The following is a 15612-nucleotide window of genomic DNA, read 5'->3' as shown; positions in this document are numbered from 1 at the left end:
CAGAGAATACAAATTGAAATTCTATTTGTGGAAATAATCCGACGATGGTATAGAGCATACAACCGTAGTAATCGTTTCAAACGCGCGACAGACTTTTGCAATACTATACTACAAAATCGACACATATTTATTCGTTTGAATGATTTTATATGTTTAATACATACATATAAAAATTTATATATATAAATTGATACTCACACAAGTTAAAAAAAGTAATAATAATCCACAATAGCTGATAATTAATTATATAATTTTAAAATTAAAAAAAAAAAAAAAACAAATTACTTTATCATTAATTTAAAATTAAAAAAACATGATTATAAAATTGAATAAAAATTAAAACAATATTAAATTAATCATTAATATAATTTGAAAATAAAAAAGAGTAATCTATTCTGCGAAATTGTTTTTTTTAATTTCGTCAGTGGAATTTTTTTTTCAATCGTTATAGATAATGAAAAAATAAAAATTAAAAAAATATATATATTTGTTCGACATGTCCCATCGATACTCCAAGCATCCTTGATCAAATGAAAAAAATTTAACAGCTCATTTTAATGACGTTCACTAATTCGGATATATATATTCTCGTGGACAATTCGTTGACGAGTCAAAAGCACTTTGTCACATTCAGCTATCAATTTTTGGTCAATCCGTGGAACAAAAAAAAAATGAAAATAATAAAAATAATATAATGAAAAATATGCAATATGAAAAATATTTCTGGAAATGCAATAAACTCTCGATGGTAATATGACAGATATCATATTTTCGAAAATACAATTCTCCAATTTGTGATTTTAAAAAATTTTTATAATAACGTAATATTGTATTTTATTTAATACAAAAATTGTCAATCTACTTTTGAATATAATATCATGAAAATATAATATAAATTTGATGAAATATTTTCGATACTTGAAATTATCTGTTCACGATTGATACCATCATGTACTAGAAATAAAAATTAATCAATTTATTTCTATTTTTTAGAGCTATTTAAATTTTGATAATTTCCATTTTTTAATATTCATGAATATTAAGAAAAAAAATAGCATTCTTTTTTCGGTAATAAAATATTGTCAGAGAATAAATTAATTTATTTTTTTTATTTATTTTTATAATAAATGAAGAATATGTAAAGTAAATATTTGATGAAAATAGATTGAACACATTGTTTTTTCTTGAGACAAGTGAAATGCGAGGGAATCATGATGGATGATCACTGAGTTTTTTAAATTCAGATACTTTTAGACAACTCACAAACAAATGATCGTGACTATTCGAAATCGAAACATGCATAATATCATTTTCTTTTTTTTTTTACAATTTGTATCAATTTTTCAAAATATTGTTCTTAAATTATCAATTGGTCGCAAATTTATTGAAAATTAAATTAAATTATTGTATAAACATCTTCAAGCTATTTTTCGTTGAATTTTTTTATCGTATTTTTTTATATTTTTATAAGAAAAAAACACAAATTTAGTCTTTGCAAAAAGAAGAATAGCTCGAGGCTACCACAAAATCCTTCGGGAACTCTTTTCATCTCCCTGTTTTTTTATCTTTTATTTTTTATTTTTGGTTTTCTTTTCTTTCGTTGTTCGTTAGCGATTTTGGATGGAGGCAAAAGTGTGATAGAGAAAAGTACCTGGGAGTTAGCTAATTGGTTGGTTGCCGCAGGCGTTCTCACTTTTATCAAAAAGAAACGAAGAATAAACCCCCTTGCCTAATCAAAAAATGAGATATATTTCTAGAGAATTGCTAAAGTTAATAAATGACAATTTTAATAATAGTAGCGTATGTACAGATTGTACTATACTTGATTATAACAAAAAATATGTGAAAAAAAAATGTTTAAAAAAAATGTTGAATACATTTTTCTACAGTATTTTGTTAGTATATTGTTGTTTGTTGATTAAAAAAATTTTTAAATTTAAAAATAAAGTTATGTTTATAATGAAATGTGCTAAAATTAATCGTAATATATTATTTAAAATTTGTGTAACAATTTGAAAGCTTCACAAAAGTTTCGAAATAGAATAACATTTAAAAAAAATGTTTAAAATAAATTTTGACATTATTTTTTAAAGTAATCAATGTCAATTTAAAATGTCATATTTTATTACTATATTATTAGATAAATGACAAATGAATAATGACGGTATTATTTTTAGTTAAATTCCTAATTAAAACATAATGTCGATGTGTAATTTTTTTTTTTTTTGTTTATCGAATAATTATTAGCTATTAATATCAACTTTTTTTCTTCAAAAAATTCAATGTTATATTAAATTTTTGTTGTTGAAATTTTATTCTCTTAAAAAGAGATAATTGATATTGAAAAGAATCAAATCGAACTTCGAAATTTTAATCCTAGATGAGACTATTTCCATCGAAAAATTTCGATGACATTTAATGGTGTCATCATTTTTCTAATAAATTAAAATTAATAAATCAATAATTAATTATTTTTCCAGGTCTTTTATTTATTAATAAATTTATATTTGACTCCAACAAATTCTCTATTCAATAATAATTAAAAAACTCATTTTTTCGAGATATAAAATTAAAATTTGTGGCTTCATTGGTTGAATATAACTATCGAAAAATCATCAAATATCAAAAAAATAAAATTTCCAATTATATCTATATTTTCTTCGCTAAAAAAAAAACAGTATCCACTGATTAATTTTTTTTTTTTTATTAATTAAAATTTCAATAAAAAAATATTATGTTTTAGTAAAATTATATAAAAGTTTTTCGATTATATATTTTTATATAAAATCGAAAAAAAATAATTGATGTAAATTAATAGTGATTTATATGAATATTTTAAACGAGCACCCTTTTTTTAAAAAATAAAAAAAGAAATTTTTATAAAATATTACTTTCATGGGAATAAAAAATTATCCAGCAAGTAGGGAATATAAAATAAATAAAAAAATAAATGTATGATGAAGATGAAGCATGGTTCTCAAATCTAATGATTGACGTATGGTGTCGTGGTTGGACCAACGTCAACAAAAATCGTTTAGGAAAAAAAAAAAAATAAAAAAACCATCACGAATAGTTGCGGGAAAATTTTATTCCTCACAGTGAATTCATAACACGTAGACGAGTTTTCGCAAAACGGACATCTCGTAACTCGATATGGTCGTTTTGATCAATTTTTTATTTCTATTTTTTTCTTACTTTTCATACTTTTTTTTTCATCAAAAATTTTCATTTAATAATATTTTTAAAATGCCTCAGGCATATTTTTTTTCGAAACGCTAATAATGTTTTTCTACAAATTATTATTATATTATTATTCAAAAATACACAATGAGATTAATTTTTTTTTTACAAAATGAACTGGATTACAATTTTTGTTTTATTATAATTTCATTAAAAAATTGATGCGTTATTAAATTACATGGAACGAAAAAAATTTGCACAGTTTATTCGTTCAAGATAAAATTACCATTATCTTGTTGGTTTTTTTTTATTTTTTATAGTAAATTTAGTTTATGATTTTATCGAGTTTTTTAAAAGTAACTAATTTATATTTCAATTGAATTCTTAATTTACTTTGAAATTTAACAGGTTGGAAATATTGTTTAAAACAAATATTCTCAATTTAATTAATTGATTTTAAATTAAAATTAAATGTAGTTTTTTTTTTTCAATAACCCACTAAAATTGAAGAATATTATTATGAGAATTTACTGAAATGGCCTTATAATCAATTTACAATATTGAAATTGATTTTTTTTTATTTTTCAATAATATTCCGTCATGATTTTAAAAAAAAATTTAAATATCATGTTGTAAAATTTAATAATCAAATTACAATAAAAACACAAAACAATATTTTTTTTTTCAACGATAAATATATAGCTTAAAAAAATGATGTTTCGTTTCCAATAAAATATAGCTGAGTTGTTTTAAAAATATCATTGAATCGAAAAATAAAATAATAGTCCAAACTACTGTGCCTGAAGAACTTTTTGTAAATTCATTTAAATTCCTGTATTTTTAATTTGTGATTATTACTACTTGCAGGTAAATTAATTCATATATTTTTTATCAAATTACATTAATGAATATCAGCGATAGGATTTTCTTATGAATATTCATTTTTCAATTTTGTTTTGCCAACGATAATAAATTTACCAACAATATAATTGGCTTGATAAAATATTCCCTTTCATATTCTGAATAATAATTTTAATATACAACAATATTATCACAATTATAATTTCATAAATTAAATTCTCATTTTTTTTTTCAATATTTTCTTTATCAACAAATGTTTTCATTGCCTATAGATCAAAGCTGTACAGCAGCAGTTGGTCTTATCGAGAATTGATAACTTATCAACAAAAGCTTCAACAAAAAAAATTATATACTAGTAGTAACACTGGCTTCTAGAGGTCAGACATACATAAATTTCTAAAATTCAAGTAAAAAATAATAAACTACTGTGCGATGATGGAATAATCATCTCATAAATATTCAACTTAATCATCAAAATATCCTCATTTAAAATCAAAACACACCCAAACAAAAAATAAAATAAATCATGCTTTCAAACACATATACAAAAAACTACTAATAAAAATTAAAATAATCATTATTTTTTAATTTTCAACTACTTATATAATCTGCTAAACAAATTTATTTATAAATATATTTTTTTATCTCCCTATTATATTTTTATTTTATTTTTTTGAACAGCGTATACATCAAGCTTATCACTGATAACATTCTCACGACCAACACTGTCAATTAAAAAAAAAAAAAAAATTCTATTTATATATTTATCACAACGCGCTGAATATATATATATTAAAATATATATTTATCACAATTTGGAACAAAAATAATAAATAATAATAATTGAAGAGTGACTTAAAAATAATACCAGCTAGATTTGTTTTTTTTTTTTTTTTTTTTTTTAGTTTAAAAGAAGCCGAATTTCTATAAGCATCGTACACACAGTAGTTGTGATCCGGGGAGTTTAAAGTATATGTGTTACACATTTAAAAGTTAGCAATTCGCGTTGAACAGTTGTATCGCATGGGTACGGTTTGGTCGACACAAGCAGCACGTGGGTGTTGTTGTATCAATCCGTATTCAAAAATTTCATATAAAACATTAATTTATAATTCGAAATTTTATTATAAAATTGAACAATTTATTGGTCATTTAAATTTTAAATTATTTGGTTTATTACAAATTAAATTAAATTCACTTGACAAGTTGTTTTATAATTTATCAATCAGTGACAAAGTGCGAAAATACTGTGATAATTAAATGAATGACATATGTGGAGTTTAAAAAATTTTTTATCATGTTTTTGTGATGAAATTATTATGATTATGGATAGAAATATATTTAGCTTAATTTTAAAACCCATTGAAGATTGTTTTATTTGACAAAAGTATATGTATTTTATATATTTTTTTTGGGAATAAAATATTATTGGAAATGCAAATGGGAGAGAAAAAATTAACAGCTGATATTAAAAATGATAGTAATAATAAAACATGGGGTGAAGTATTAGTTGATTCAAATGTTTCGAAAACAATACCAACATTGACAGTAACATTAAATGACGATACAAATGAACAACAAGTTATTGTTAAGGATGTTAATAAAGAAAAATTAAGTGTACTTGGAAATTTTCAAAAACGTACACTGAGTAGATTGAGTTTTAAAGGTGAAAATGGACCACTTTTAAACAGGTATATTTTTTAAATAATTTATTTATTTATTAATATTATTAAAAAAATTTTTTTAAATAATTTTTTACTAAGTTTGTATTGGTAAAGTCAGTTTTATATTTTCTTATCAGAGTGTATAAACTGGCACCACCGGAAAGCTTCAAAACAGCAAAAACCATTTCAGATAAAGAATTATAAAAAAAAAGAAAAAAGAGTTATTAAATTTATTTATGGTTATAACATAATTGGAACGAAAAAAAGAAAAGAACAATCATGTTGGCTGTCAAACACATGACTAATATTTTTTTAAATTACTATATTAATTTGTTGATTTAGTTTTTTATATAATTATTTTTTTTCTAGTTTATTTTTAAATGATTTATCAAAAGACCATTATGAAAATGTACTCATTTATTTGATGATTAATGACGCATATTAATATCACTTTTAATAAAAAATTTATCAACAAAAAAAATTTATATAAATATTATTTTAATTAATTTATTTTTACAACTAATTGTTTTATTTGTTTTTTTATAAATTTTATTTGTTTTAAAAAATATAATAGCACTCTCAGCACACACATTTACAAAAGTGCATTTATTATTTTAAAATTTTTTTTTTTTATTTTTATTATTCCACTCAGTTTTATTGGTACTATTTTTATATATTGATGATTTATAAATACAACAAAGCATTGTATTATTTATTTTTATAAAAAAAATTTAATATATTTATTTACCATTGAGTTTAAGAAATATTTATAAAAATAAAAATTTCTGGCTTCTAAATAATCCATAAATTACATTGGTATAATATTGTATTATAAAAATAGAATTATTTCTAAATTTCATGTCGATTGATGCAATTTTAAATGGCCACGTTAAATGATTGTTCTAATTACTTGTTAAATTTAATAAATTAATTATTGTTCTGATTTTGCTAAGAAAAAGTAAAGAAAAATAAGAAAAACTTTTTTCAATTGTTGCTCGACTTGGGCAGATGATTTTTTCGAAGGTTTGATGAAAATTAATTTTAACACCTGTCAGATGATAAAGACAACGTTGATAGAATGACACAAAACAAGTTCATGATGCCATATACAAAAGAAAATTTTTGGTATACCGAGCCAAAAGTTGGTTACGTAGTCAATTCAGTGCATCATGAGATCCCAATCGTTAGGGACACATTATCCATTTATAAATGCTAAATTAAAAATTTATATTTTGTTAATGCTTGATAAACATTGTACATTTAATTTTTTTATTAATTTGAAAGTGGCTATCACAGGAGAATACCTGCGACTCAGAGCGCGCTCATCAATCAGTGAAAGGTTTTTTTTGGTTTTTTTTTTTCTCATCATTACTTTGTACATAAAAATTAATTAATTAATTTTTTTTCTTTTATTTGTCATTGAATAATACAAGTGTCTTTTGCTCAAAAAAAAATATTACATGTGAATTTTTTTGTGTGAAAAAAATAACATAAATTTCGAATGTGGTGTAAACGTCTAATGTGGATATTTTTGTGGCTCTGGACGCGATGTGACATATGGCTTTAAAATAAATATTTAAAAAAATAAAAAATATTGTAAAATAACTTTTAAAAAAAAAGGAAAAAAAAATTACATATTTAAGAGGAAAAAAAAAATATAGAATAAATTTTAATTTAACGATTTAGTGAGCGGGAAATAAATTCAAGCTAAATATAAATAACGAGCTCATCGCACCCTTCGTTTCTTCCTGAAATCAAATGGCTCCACCATATTGAAACATTGCAAACTTACAAAAGTTAAATTTAGAGGTGCTTTAGCTTTCTTTTTGTCTATTTAATATACGTATCTTAATTTTTTTTTTAAACTCTGTATACCACTAAAATTCGTCACTGGCAATAAAAAAAAAAAAAGCATATAAAAATCATAAATTTAAATTGCCACGAGTATAAATTATTTAAATATAAAAAAAAATAGGAAGTAACTTTTCAATTGTTGATAAAATTTGACTACATTATACTGCTGAAGACAATGACAAAGATATTTTTGTTGGAGAGAGAAATAGAGGTCAACAAACTTGATTAAAGCAAAAAGAAAAAAATAATAAATTTATAAAAAAAATATACAAAAAAAAAATGGATCAGTTGAGTTTACCACCAGCTGAAAGTGCAACTGTTCAGCATCGAACAATTAATCTTGGTGACAGTATGACGTTATCTGGTCTACGTCGTGCTATTTCTCAAGTTTCTATGCTGGTGGTCAAGGCCACCAACTCAGGAGAAGCTGCATGGCGTGAAGAGTGTCTCAAGTACGCACTCATACTGCCTGAATTATTTTCCTCTTTAGATAAATTTTTTAATCCATTTTAATTTAATTTTTTTATCATGCATAATTTTTATTCTATCAAATGATTTTAATCATGCGTTTTCTGCACATTTTTCTTCACTTTATATTTTTTTTTTCACATGAAAAGACACACAATCATCCCATTCATATACAAAAACCGTTACAATCTATTTTTGATCGTGTGGGTCAATGTGTCAGGGTCTTCAAAACGTCACTTACAACTTTGCATTAATTTTTATATGAAATTTTTTTTTTAAATCTATTTATAATAAACCGGAAATCAAGTAAGCTGTATGCAAAAAAAAAAATACACTTTGCATATGAAAATAATGTTGAAAGAAAAAATTCAAATGTGAAAAATATATTGAATGTATATTAACAAGAATTTTTATGTTTGCCAAATAATCATAAATAATTTTACATATATGTCGTCGACTTTCGAAAGTAATTAAAATATTAACTTGAGTTTATTTATATAACAAGTTAATTATATTTTTCAAATGATTTTTTTTCTTAATTAAATATTTTATAAATGAAAATTAATGGATATTATTATTACCTTGAATATTATTTAAAAAATTTTCTATTTAAAATTGATGTTAATATTAGCAATTGATATTAACTATATAGTTTTTAGTTATTTGTAAATTAATCTTGAATTTACTTTTTTGGAACATGAAAAACCAGACGTTCAAGGACATTATAATTTGAGTTCAAAGAGTCCGTTTACAAAGAGCATATGTGTATGTAGATATTTTGCCAAAAAAAATTGAGGACTTGAATTTCAAAAAGTTTGAAATAGCTTCGTGGAAAATGTATAAATTTTAAACGTCATTAAATTAAATAAATATACTTATTTTTTTTTTTTTTTGAATTGATAAATGTGTTTTTTATATTTTTTTATAAATTTTTAATTATTATATTTAGATTGTTATTAATAAAAAGATTTATATAAAATTTAGATTTTTTATTTTTAATATTAATTTGATTATAATCTGGATACGTCCATGACCTAGGATACTTTGCACATTGAAACGTTAAATTTTGAAATCATTGAATATACATTTATTTTATTTTTTTTTTTTTTTATACACGCACTTGTATTCTAGCCTGGCAAAATGCCCTTATTGCTTATATAGAACGTGAATAGTATAAATCAAATTCCTAAGCAATAATCTTAAAATAATTTTCAGCCATGTTCCTGATATTTTTTTTTATAATTATATATACTATTTTTTAGAAAAAAAATATAAAAATCATGTGAAATATTTATTTAGTTGTTGTAATTTATTTTTTTTTTTTTTTTTGAATTTGTTTAGATACCGACAGACGAGATTCAGTTCAAGGAGGGTGAGAAAAAGAGTCGTTTTTAAACACGGTGATTGTAACGTTGTTCAGGGAAACGTGGCCAAAAGACGTCGACGATATCTTCAGGTAAAAAAAAAAAAAAAAATTATTTTTAATAAATTAAATTTTTAATTTTTTAATTTTTTATGTAATAATTTTACAGCTCTGTAATAATACAATAGAAAAAAATTAAAAATTACTTTTATATTTTGATGTTTTATTATTGACTAAATTTAGTAATAAATCGAAAAATATTTTCATAATAAATTAATGATAATTCAGTTAAAAAATTAGACTTATTTTTTAGATAAATTTTGAAGATTTAACTTGAAGATTAACAACAATAAATTAATATTAAAGATTTAATCTACAAACGTAGAAAAATTAATTTTTTAAAATTTTAATTATTACAAAAATAAATTGGCATTTAACGGACTAAAAAAAAAAAACAGACAAACATGTCTCTTTGTAAATACGTAGAACAAAATTATTAATTTTTAAATTTTTTATTTTTATACCATCACGGTCTATCGAAAGTAAAGAGTCACACATATCGCAAAACGTGTTGGCAAAAATATAAAAAAATTATAGACTAATAATTGCGTCCTACGTTTACAAATAGACTTTTTCGTCTAATTTTTTTCACATTAGACTCATCGAAATGCCAACTTTATTGTGTAATAAATTTTAATAATTAACTTAAAAAAATAATAACAAAAAATTAACAATTAAAACGATTAAATTTATTTCTTCATAATTCTAATTTTTTTAATTGTAATTTTTTTTTCATTTATTCTCTTTGATTTTATTGATTAAAATTAATTACAAAATCAAGTCAACATTTTAACTGACCCAATGCAAAAAAAATCAAACGAATAAATTGATCACCATAAAATAACTTAAGTTTTGATTATCATTTACTACACCAAGTTCATGATGATTCAATCATAAACTCCAGAATACTTATAGTTTTTCAACAATATTTATAAAATTACTAATTTTTTGATGAACTTTTTTCAGGATATATTTACAACTCTGGTTGATGCACAATGGCGTTGGACACTACTAGTATTTGCTATGAATTTTTTCTTATCATGGCTTGGATTTGCCCTTGTTTGGTGGTTAATTGTATACTCACACGGTGATTTAGATATAAATAATTCAAATAATTCAAACCATACAAATTGCGTTGAAGACATTCATGGATTTACAAGTTGTTTTTTATTTTCTGTTGAAACTCAGCATACAATTGGGTAAATAATTTAACGGTATCGCTATTGGCACCGAATACGGAGAAATTTACGAAGACATTTACGCAAGTTACGGGGAAACTTACGGGGATACTCACATTGTGTGTGAAACCGGTAAATTTCTCCGTATTTTCCGTAAATTTTCCCGTATCGGTGCCACCAACGATTTCGATAATTTAATTAAAAATATAAAAACACATGAAATACAATTATTAAAAATTGATCTATATAATTATAACAGCTATGGATCAAAACACACAACAGAAGAATGCCCCGAAGCAATATTTGTTATGTGCTTGCAATCAATGACAGGTGTTATACTTCAAGCTTTTATGGTTGGCATTGTATTTGCAAAACTTTCACGACCAAAAAAACGTACTCAAACTCTTTTATTTTCACGTAATGCTGTTATTTGTCAAAGAGATGGTCAGCCATGTTTAATGTTTCGAGTTGGTGATATGAGAAAAAGTCATATTATTGAAGCACATGTTAGAGCTCAAATGATCAAACGAAAGGTAAATTAATTTTTTAAATAATTATTTATAAAGTTTAAATTAAATTTTCTTTTTACTTTTACAATTGTAGGTCACAAGAGAAGGTGAGCTATTGCCATTTTTTCAAACAGAATTAAAAGTTGGTGGTGATGGTGAAGAAGAAAAAATTATTTTCATTTGGCCAACGACAATTGTACATAAAATTGATCATAGTTCACCTCTGTATCATTTATCAGCGAGTGATATGCTCAAAGAAAGATTTGAAGTAATTGTAATGTTGGAGGTAATAATTATTTATTTAATAAACTATCTGAACTAATTGAAAAAATAAATCAACATGTTGCCAATGAATTAATCTACATATATAATTAAACTGTAGATAAAATTATGATAGATTCATTGAGACAACTTAATGTTACAGGGTGTAATTGAATCAACGGGAATGACTACTCAAGCAAGAAGCTCATATCTTCCATCAGAAATTCTTTGGGGTCATAGATTTGAGCATATAATAACATTTAGAAAAGAGACTGGTGAATATGAAGTTAATTATACGCTATTTAATAACACATATGAAGTTGATACACCATTGTGTTCGGCTGCTGAGTTGGATCATCTAAAAGGCATTCATCATCCAAAAGGTAATATATATTTATCAACTGTTGATATAATGTCAAACACATGCTGCCATCTGAATATAAGTTTATTTAGAAACTTGAATGGTCTTTGATATGATTCACTCAAGTTCATTGAACTTGTATAATTATATGACAACAAAAAAAAAAATGAGGCATATGATAAAAATAAGTCCGGAATAACTATTAACCTTGTTAAATAATTAAATATGTTTGTATTTATTTTTATTTTATCAACAGAACGCATGAGTTCTGCTACTTTCCCGACGTATAGAGAAGATTCAAGCAGTTCATTGACAACAAGTTCCGGTTCTAGTTTGGCATCATCATCTGGTGGTTTACACATGCATGTAACAACACCACCAACACCACCCACACCAATACCCGTAATGATAACCGGACCCGACGACTCACCACGACGTGATAGTGTCAATGTACAACCTGATCAAAGACTCGCGACATTCTACACGCACGATGAGGTACTACATATAAATAAATATACCCGGAAATTGATAATCACAATTTTTATGTTATGATATATTTCAAGTTGCATGACTCTATCTAATTTATAATAATGATTTGAAAAATAACAGGAGGCTGATTATCCAACAAGTACAGCAACAATGTTCAATGAAGATGGTGGTGAAATTGGAGGACAAGATTATTATAATAGAGTTCTTAAAGATATTAATGCTAGTTTAAGAAGACACAGAAGATCAAGTGGACAAAAAGATGAACAACAAAAAATTCATAGAGAAGATTCACGACAAAGTTTATCATCACAAAGAAATGATTCTAGATCAAATGTTGAGAGTTTAATACGTTCATCAACAAAACCAACTTTACAACACTCACCATCAACTGGTGCTCTAAAAAAATCCGCCTCCAGAGTGACCTTGGATTCGAGGTAATCAACTTGTCATTAATATTTCTTTTTATTTTTGTTTTTAACATGATAATTTTTCGTGTTTATTATATTGAAATTTATATAATTAATTTGTTGTTAAAGACATACAAGGTTTGCAGATTCACCAGATAGAAATGATCATCGTAAACAAGAAGCTCATCATCATCGTGTTAATTATTCTGTCAATGAGGAAGACACTGACCTTGATATTATATTTCCACAAAAAAAAAATCGATTAATCAAGATATCACCTGCATCATCATCATCACAATTATCACCGTGTCCGGATATTTCTGATGTCAAGGCCAATTATTATCCACATCATAGAAATCCTGAAGAACAGGTTTAAATAATTTTATTTATCAACTAGAAAATAGAACACAAAAAAAAAAATTTATTATTGAAAAAATTTATTGTTATAGTCTATATCCTTTTTTACATTCATTTTCATTTCAACACAATAAATATTTTTTATATTAATTTTGATTTTAATCTTTGTAAATACCTCGCTTGTATTATATGAAAATTAATGCCTTGATATTTATAAATTTAGTCTAACATATAACTCATATTTTACTGTGTCAAGCTGATTGAATGAAATAGAATAATAATTCCTTGGATTATTATATGATTAATATAATACGACATTTCCTTCTTTATCTTAATTTTTTTTTTTATTTATTTATGGCAATATTGCCAACAACCAAAAATATCATTTTCTTGAAATAGAATATTCTATGTTATTTTAGAATAAAAATAAATTAGAGATAATTTTGTTTTTAATTTTAATCTAGAAAAAGAAACGAAGGCAAATTTAAAATACATCGTGTTTTTTTTTTTGTCAGTCTTTGGCATCTTTTCGATTCGAAATTGCGCCCTCAACATAATTCGAAAAATTAAATTTCTATTATTTTACAATTGAATAAATAATTAAATATTAAATTTCAATAATTTTTTACAACAAAAATTCCATCTAATAATGAAATTTTCATCTATTTATACTTGCATAATTTTACAACTTTTTTAAAAATCAATATTAATGTAAAGCATCATAATTTCTACTCTAAAAAATGATCGAAAAATTTTTAAATACAATACACTTTTAAAATAAATTAAACAAGAAACTTTTAAACTTATATATTATTGACAAAAAAAGCCTTGAAAAGGTCAAGCTGCCTTGAGTGATTCTTGCAAATGAAGTATTAAAACTTTACCCTCGACACGAGGTCAATAAATGTGTAGTATATATTTATGGTACGTGCCCGCAGAACTAAGTACTGAACAGGTTATGCCATTGTGTCATGTACATAATGGTATATACTATATGCAATTTATACAGCAACAGATACCGAGGAAGTTACTGATACAATGAAGGGCAAAGGAGGAGCTGAGATTAAGCAATTTACTGGTGTGATAATGAGGCCACTTCCCGCCACTAATATCATCCTGTTCGTCTCTAATATCATCTACATGTGAATGATATGACACTTCAACTATATTATATAAATTACATGTACACATCACACAGCAAAATTTGAATTTTTTTTTTATACTAAACAAAAATTAAAAACCTTGGAAGAAAAAAATTATAATATTATAAAAACAAGAAGATATTTGTTTCGTTTATTTTTTTTTCGCAATTTAATTTTCGATATTCTTGAAAGTTGTGAATATTTTATACGACAATAGAGAGAGACTGGTACACTATTACCTTGTAAAAATTGCAACAACTGTCCTCGGACTAATATGCTGATTTACACGATCAACAACATATGAATAAAAATGAAAAAAAAAAAATATTATTTTTTGACGTTATCATTAAACGATATAGATTATACAAACTAAATATTATTTTAAATAAAAAATATGGCTATTTTATGAACAAAGAAAATATTTGTCACACGTGTAGACATAGTGCGCATTCACAAATAGATACATGTAATTTTTATTATTTTTAAATAGATAAAATTATTTAAAAAAAAAAATAGTTACAGGAAAAAAAATAAAATAATTCTGCTTAGTTTTTTAAACACCGGTTCATACGAACCACTTAAAATTGTGACGCATGATGAATCACATATTAAATTGACTTTCGAACAAGAAAACGTCATAATCAATTCGTAAAATTTTTATTATTATTTTATCTTTTGAATTTTACGTTTCAGCGATTTCCATAGATTTTTTTTTCAAAACAATATCGCTGCTAGTAATTTAAATCTTTTATTCTTTTCAAGATGCTGGCAGCCTATTTATGTATGACTAATTCATACGGAAATAAATAAAACAAAAGATTATTATATTTTTTATTGCGTAAAAAAAAAATTGAATAACAATATATTCCATCATTTTCAAGCCGCGTATATTTATTTGTAAATATTGAAAAACAAATTTACAATACCGAGGTCAATAGCCTAATATAAAATTACATATATATTTTGTTTTTTTTTATAATATATTTTTCAAATACAGCTATATAAACAAATATAAAAATGAATTTTTATTATTTTTTTTGTATATTATTATCTTGACCAAGTAGAATACCCGGTCAAAGCCAGACTAAGATTATCCGCCCATCGGCCGTGAAATCGTTTATTGACTTGCAAATAATAATTTGCAATAAAATAATAATAATAAAGTGAATGTTAATATATATATACGACCTTTTTACAGAAGGTTTTTTACATCTGCCAGAATTAAGTACTCGAAATAATAAAAATAATAACTACCTGTATATACCAAATGAGGATTAAAACTGGTTTTTTTTTTTTTTTTTTGTTTTGTAATTTACTGAAATAATAAAAAATATAATTAATAATAACTGTATATTTAAATATAGTTTTTTATTTAAATTTTGACAGCATAACTGTCAAATGATGATAAAAAAAAAGGCGAATATATTATATATTGTCTTGAATTAAATTTATATTTTT

General features: G+C 23.8%; 1 protein-coding gene across 2 annotated transcripts; it reads left to right on the top strand.

Moving 5' to 3' along the window:
• The first annotated feature begins 5047 nt into the window (after nucleotides 1-5047).
• On the top strand, nucleotides 5048-14288 carry LOC122858236 (inward rectifier potassium channel 2-like). Of its 2 annotated transcripts, none has more exons than XM_044161002.1 (9): nucleotides 5048-5732; nucleotides 9369-9483; nucleotides 10417-10649; nucleotides 10888-11161; nucleotides 11232-11423; nucleotides 11562-11781; nucleotides 12016-12254; nucleotides 12369-12682; nucleotides 12785-14288. In XM_044161002.1, exons 1-9 carry the CDS (start codon nucleotides 5476-5478, stop codon nucleotides 13029-13031), a joined length of 2091 nt encoding a protein of 696 aa, XP_044016937.1. In that variant the 5' UTR covers nucleotides 5048-5475; the 3' UTR covers nucleotides 13032-14288. The 2 variants fall into 2 exon arrangements, with proteins under 2 accessions (XP_044016937.1, XP_044016938.1); XM_044161003.1 differs by lacking the exon at nucleotides 5048-5732 and adding an exon at nucleotides 6867-8011.
• The last annotated feature ends 1324 nt before the right edge of the window (nucleotides 14289-15612 follow it).

Source organism: Aphidius gifuensis, linkage group LG5 (assembly GCF_014905175.1).
Source record: "Aphidius gifuensis isolate YNYX2018 linkage group LG5, ASM1490517v1, whole genome shotgun sequence".
Taxonomy (NCBI): domain Eukaryota; kingdom Metazoa; phylum Arthropoda; class Insecta; order Hymenoptera; family Braconidae; genus Aphidius; species Aphidius gifuensis.
Note: the sequence above shows the minus strand (reverse complement) of the source record. Positions and strands in the feature narration are given on the sequence as shown.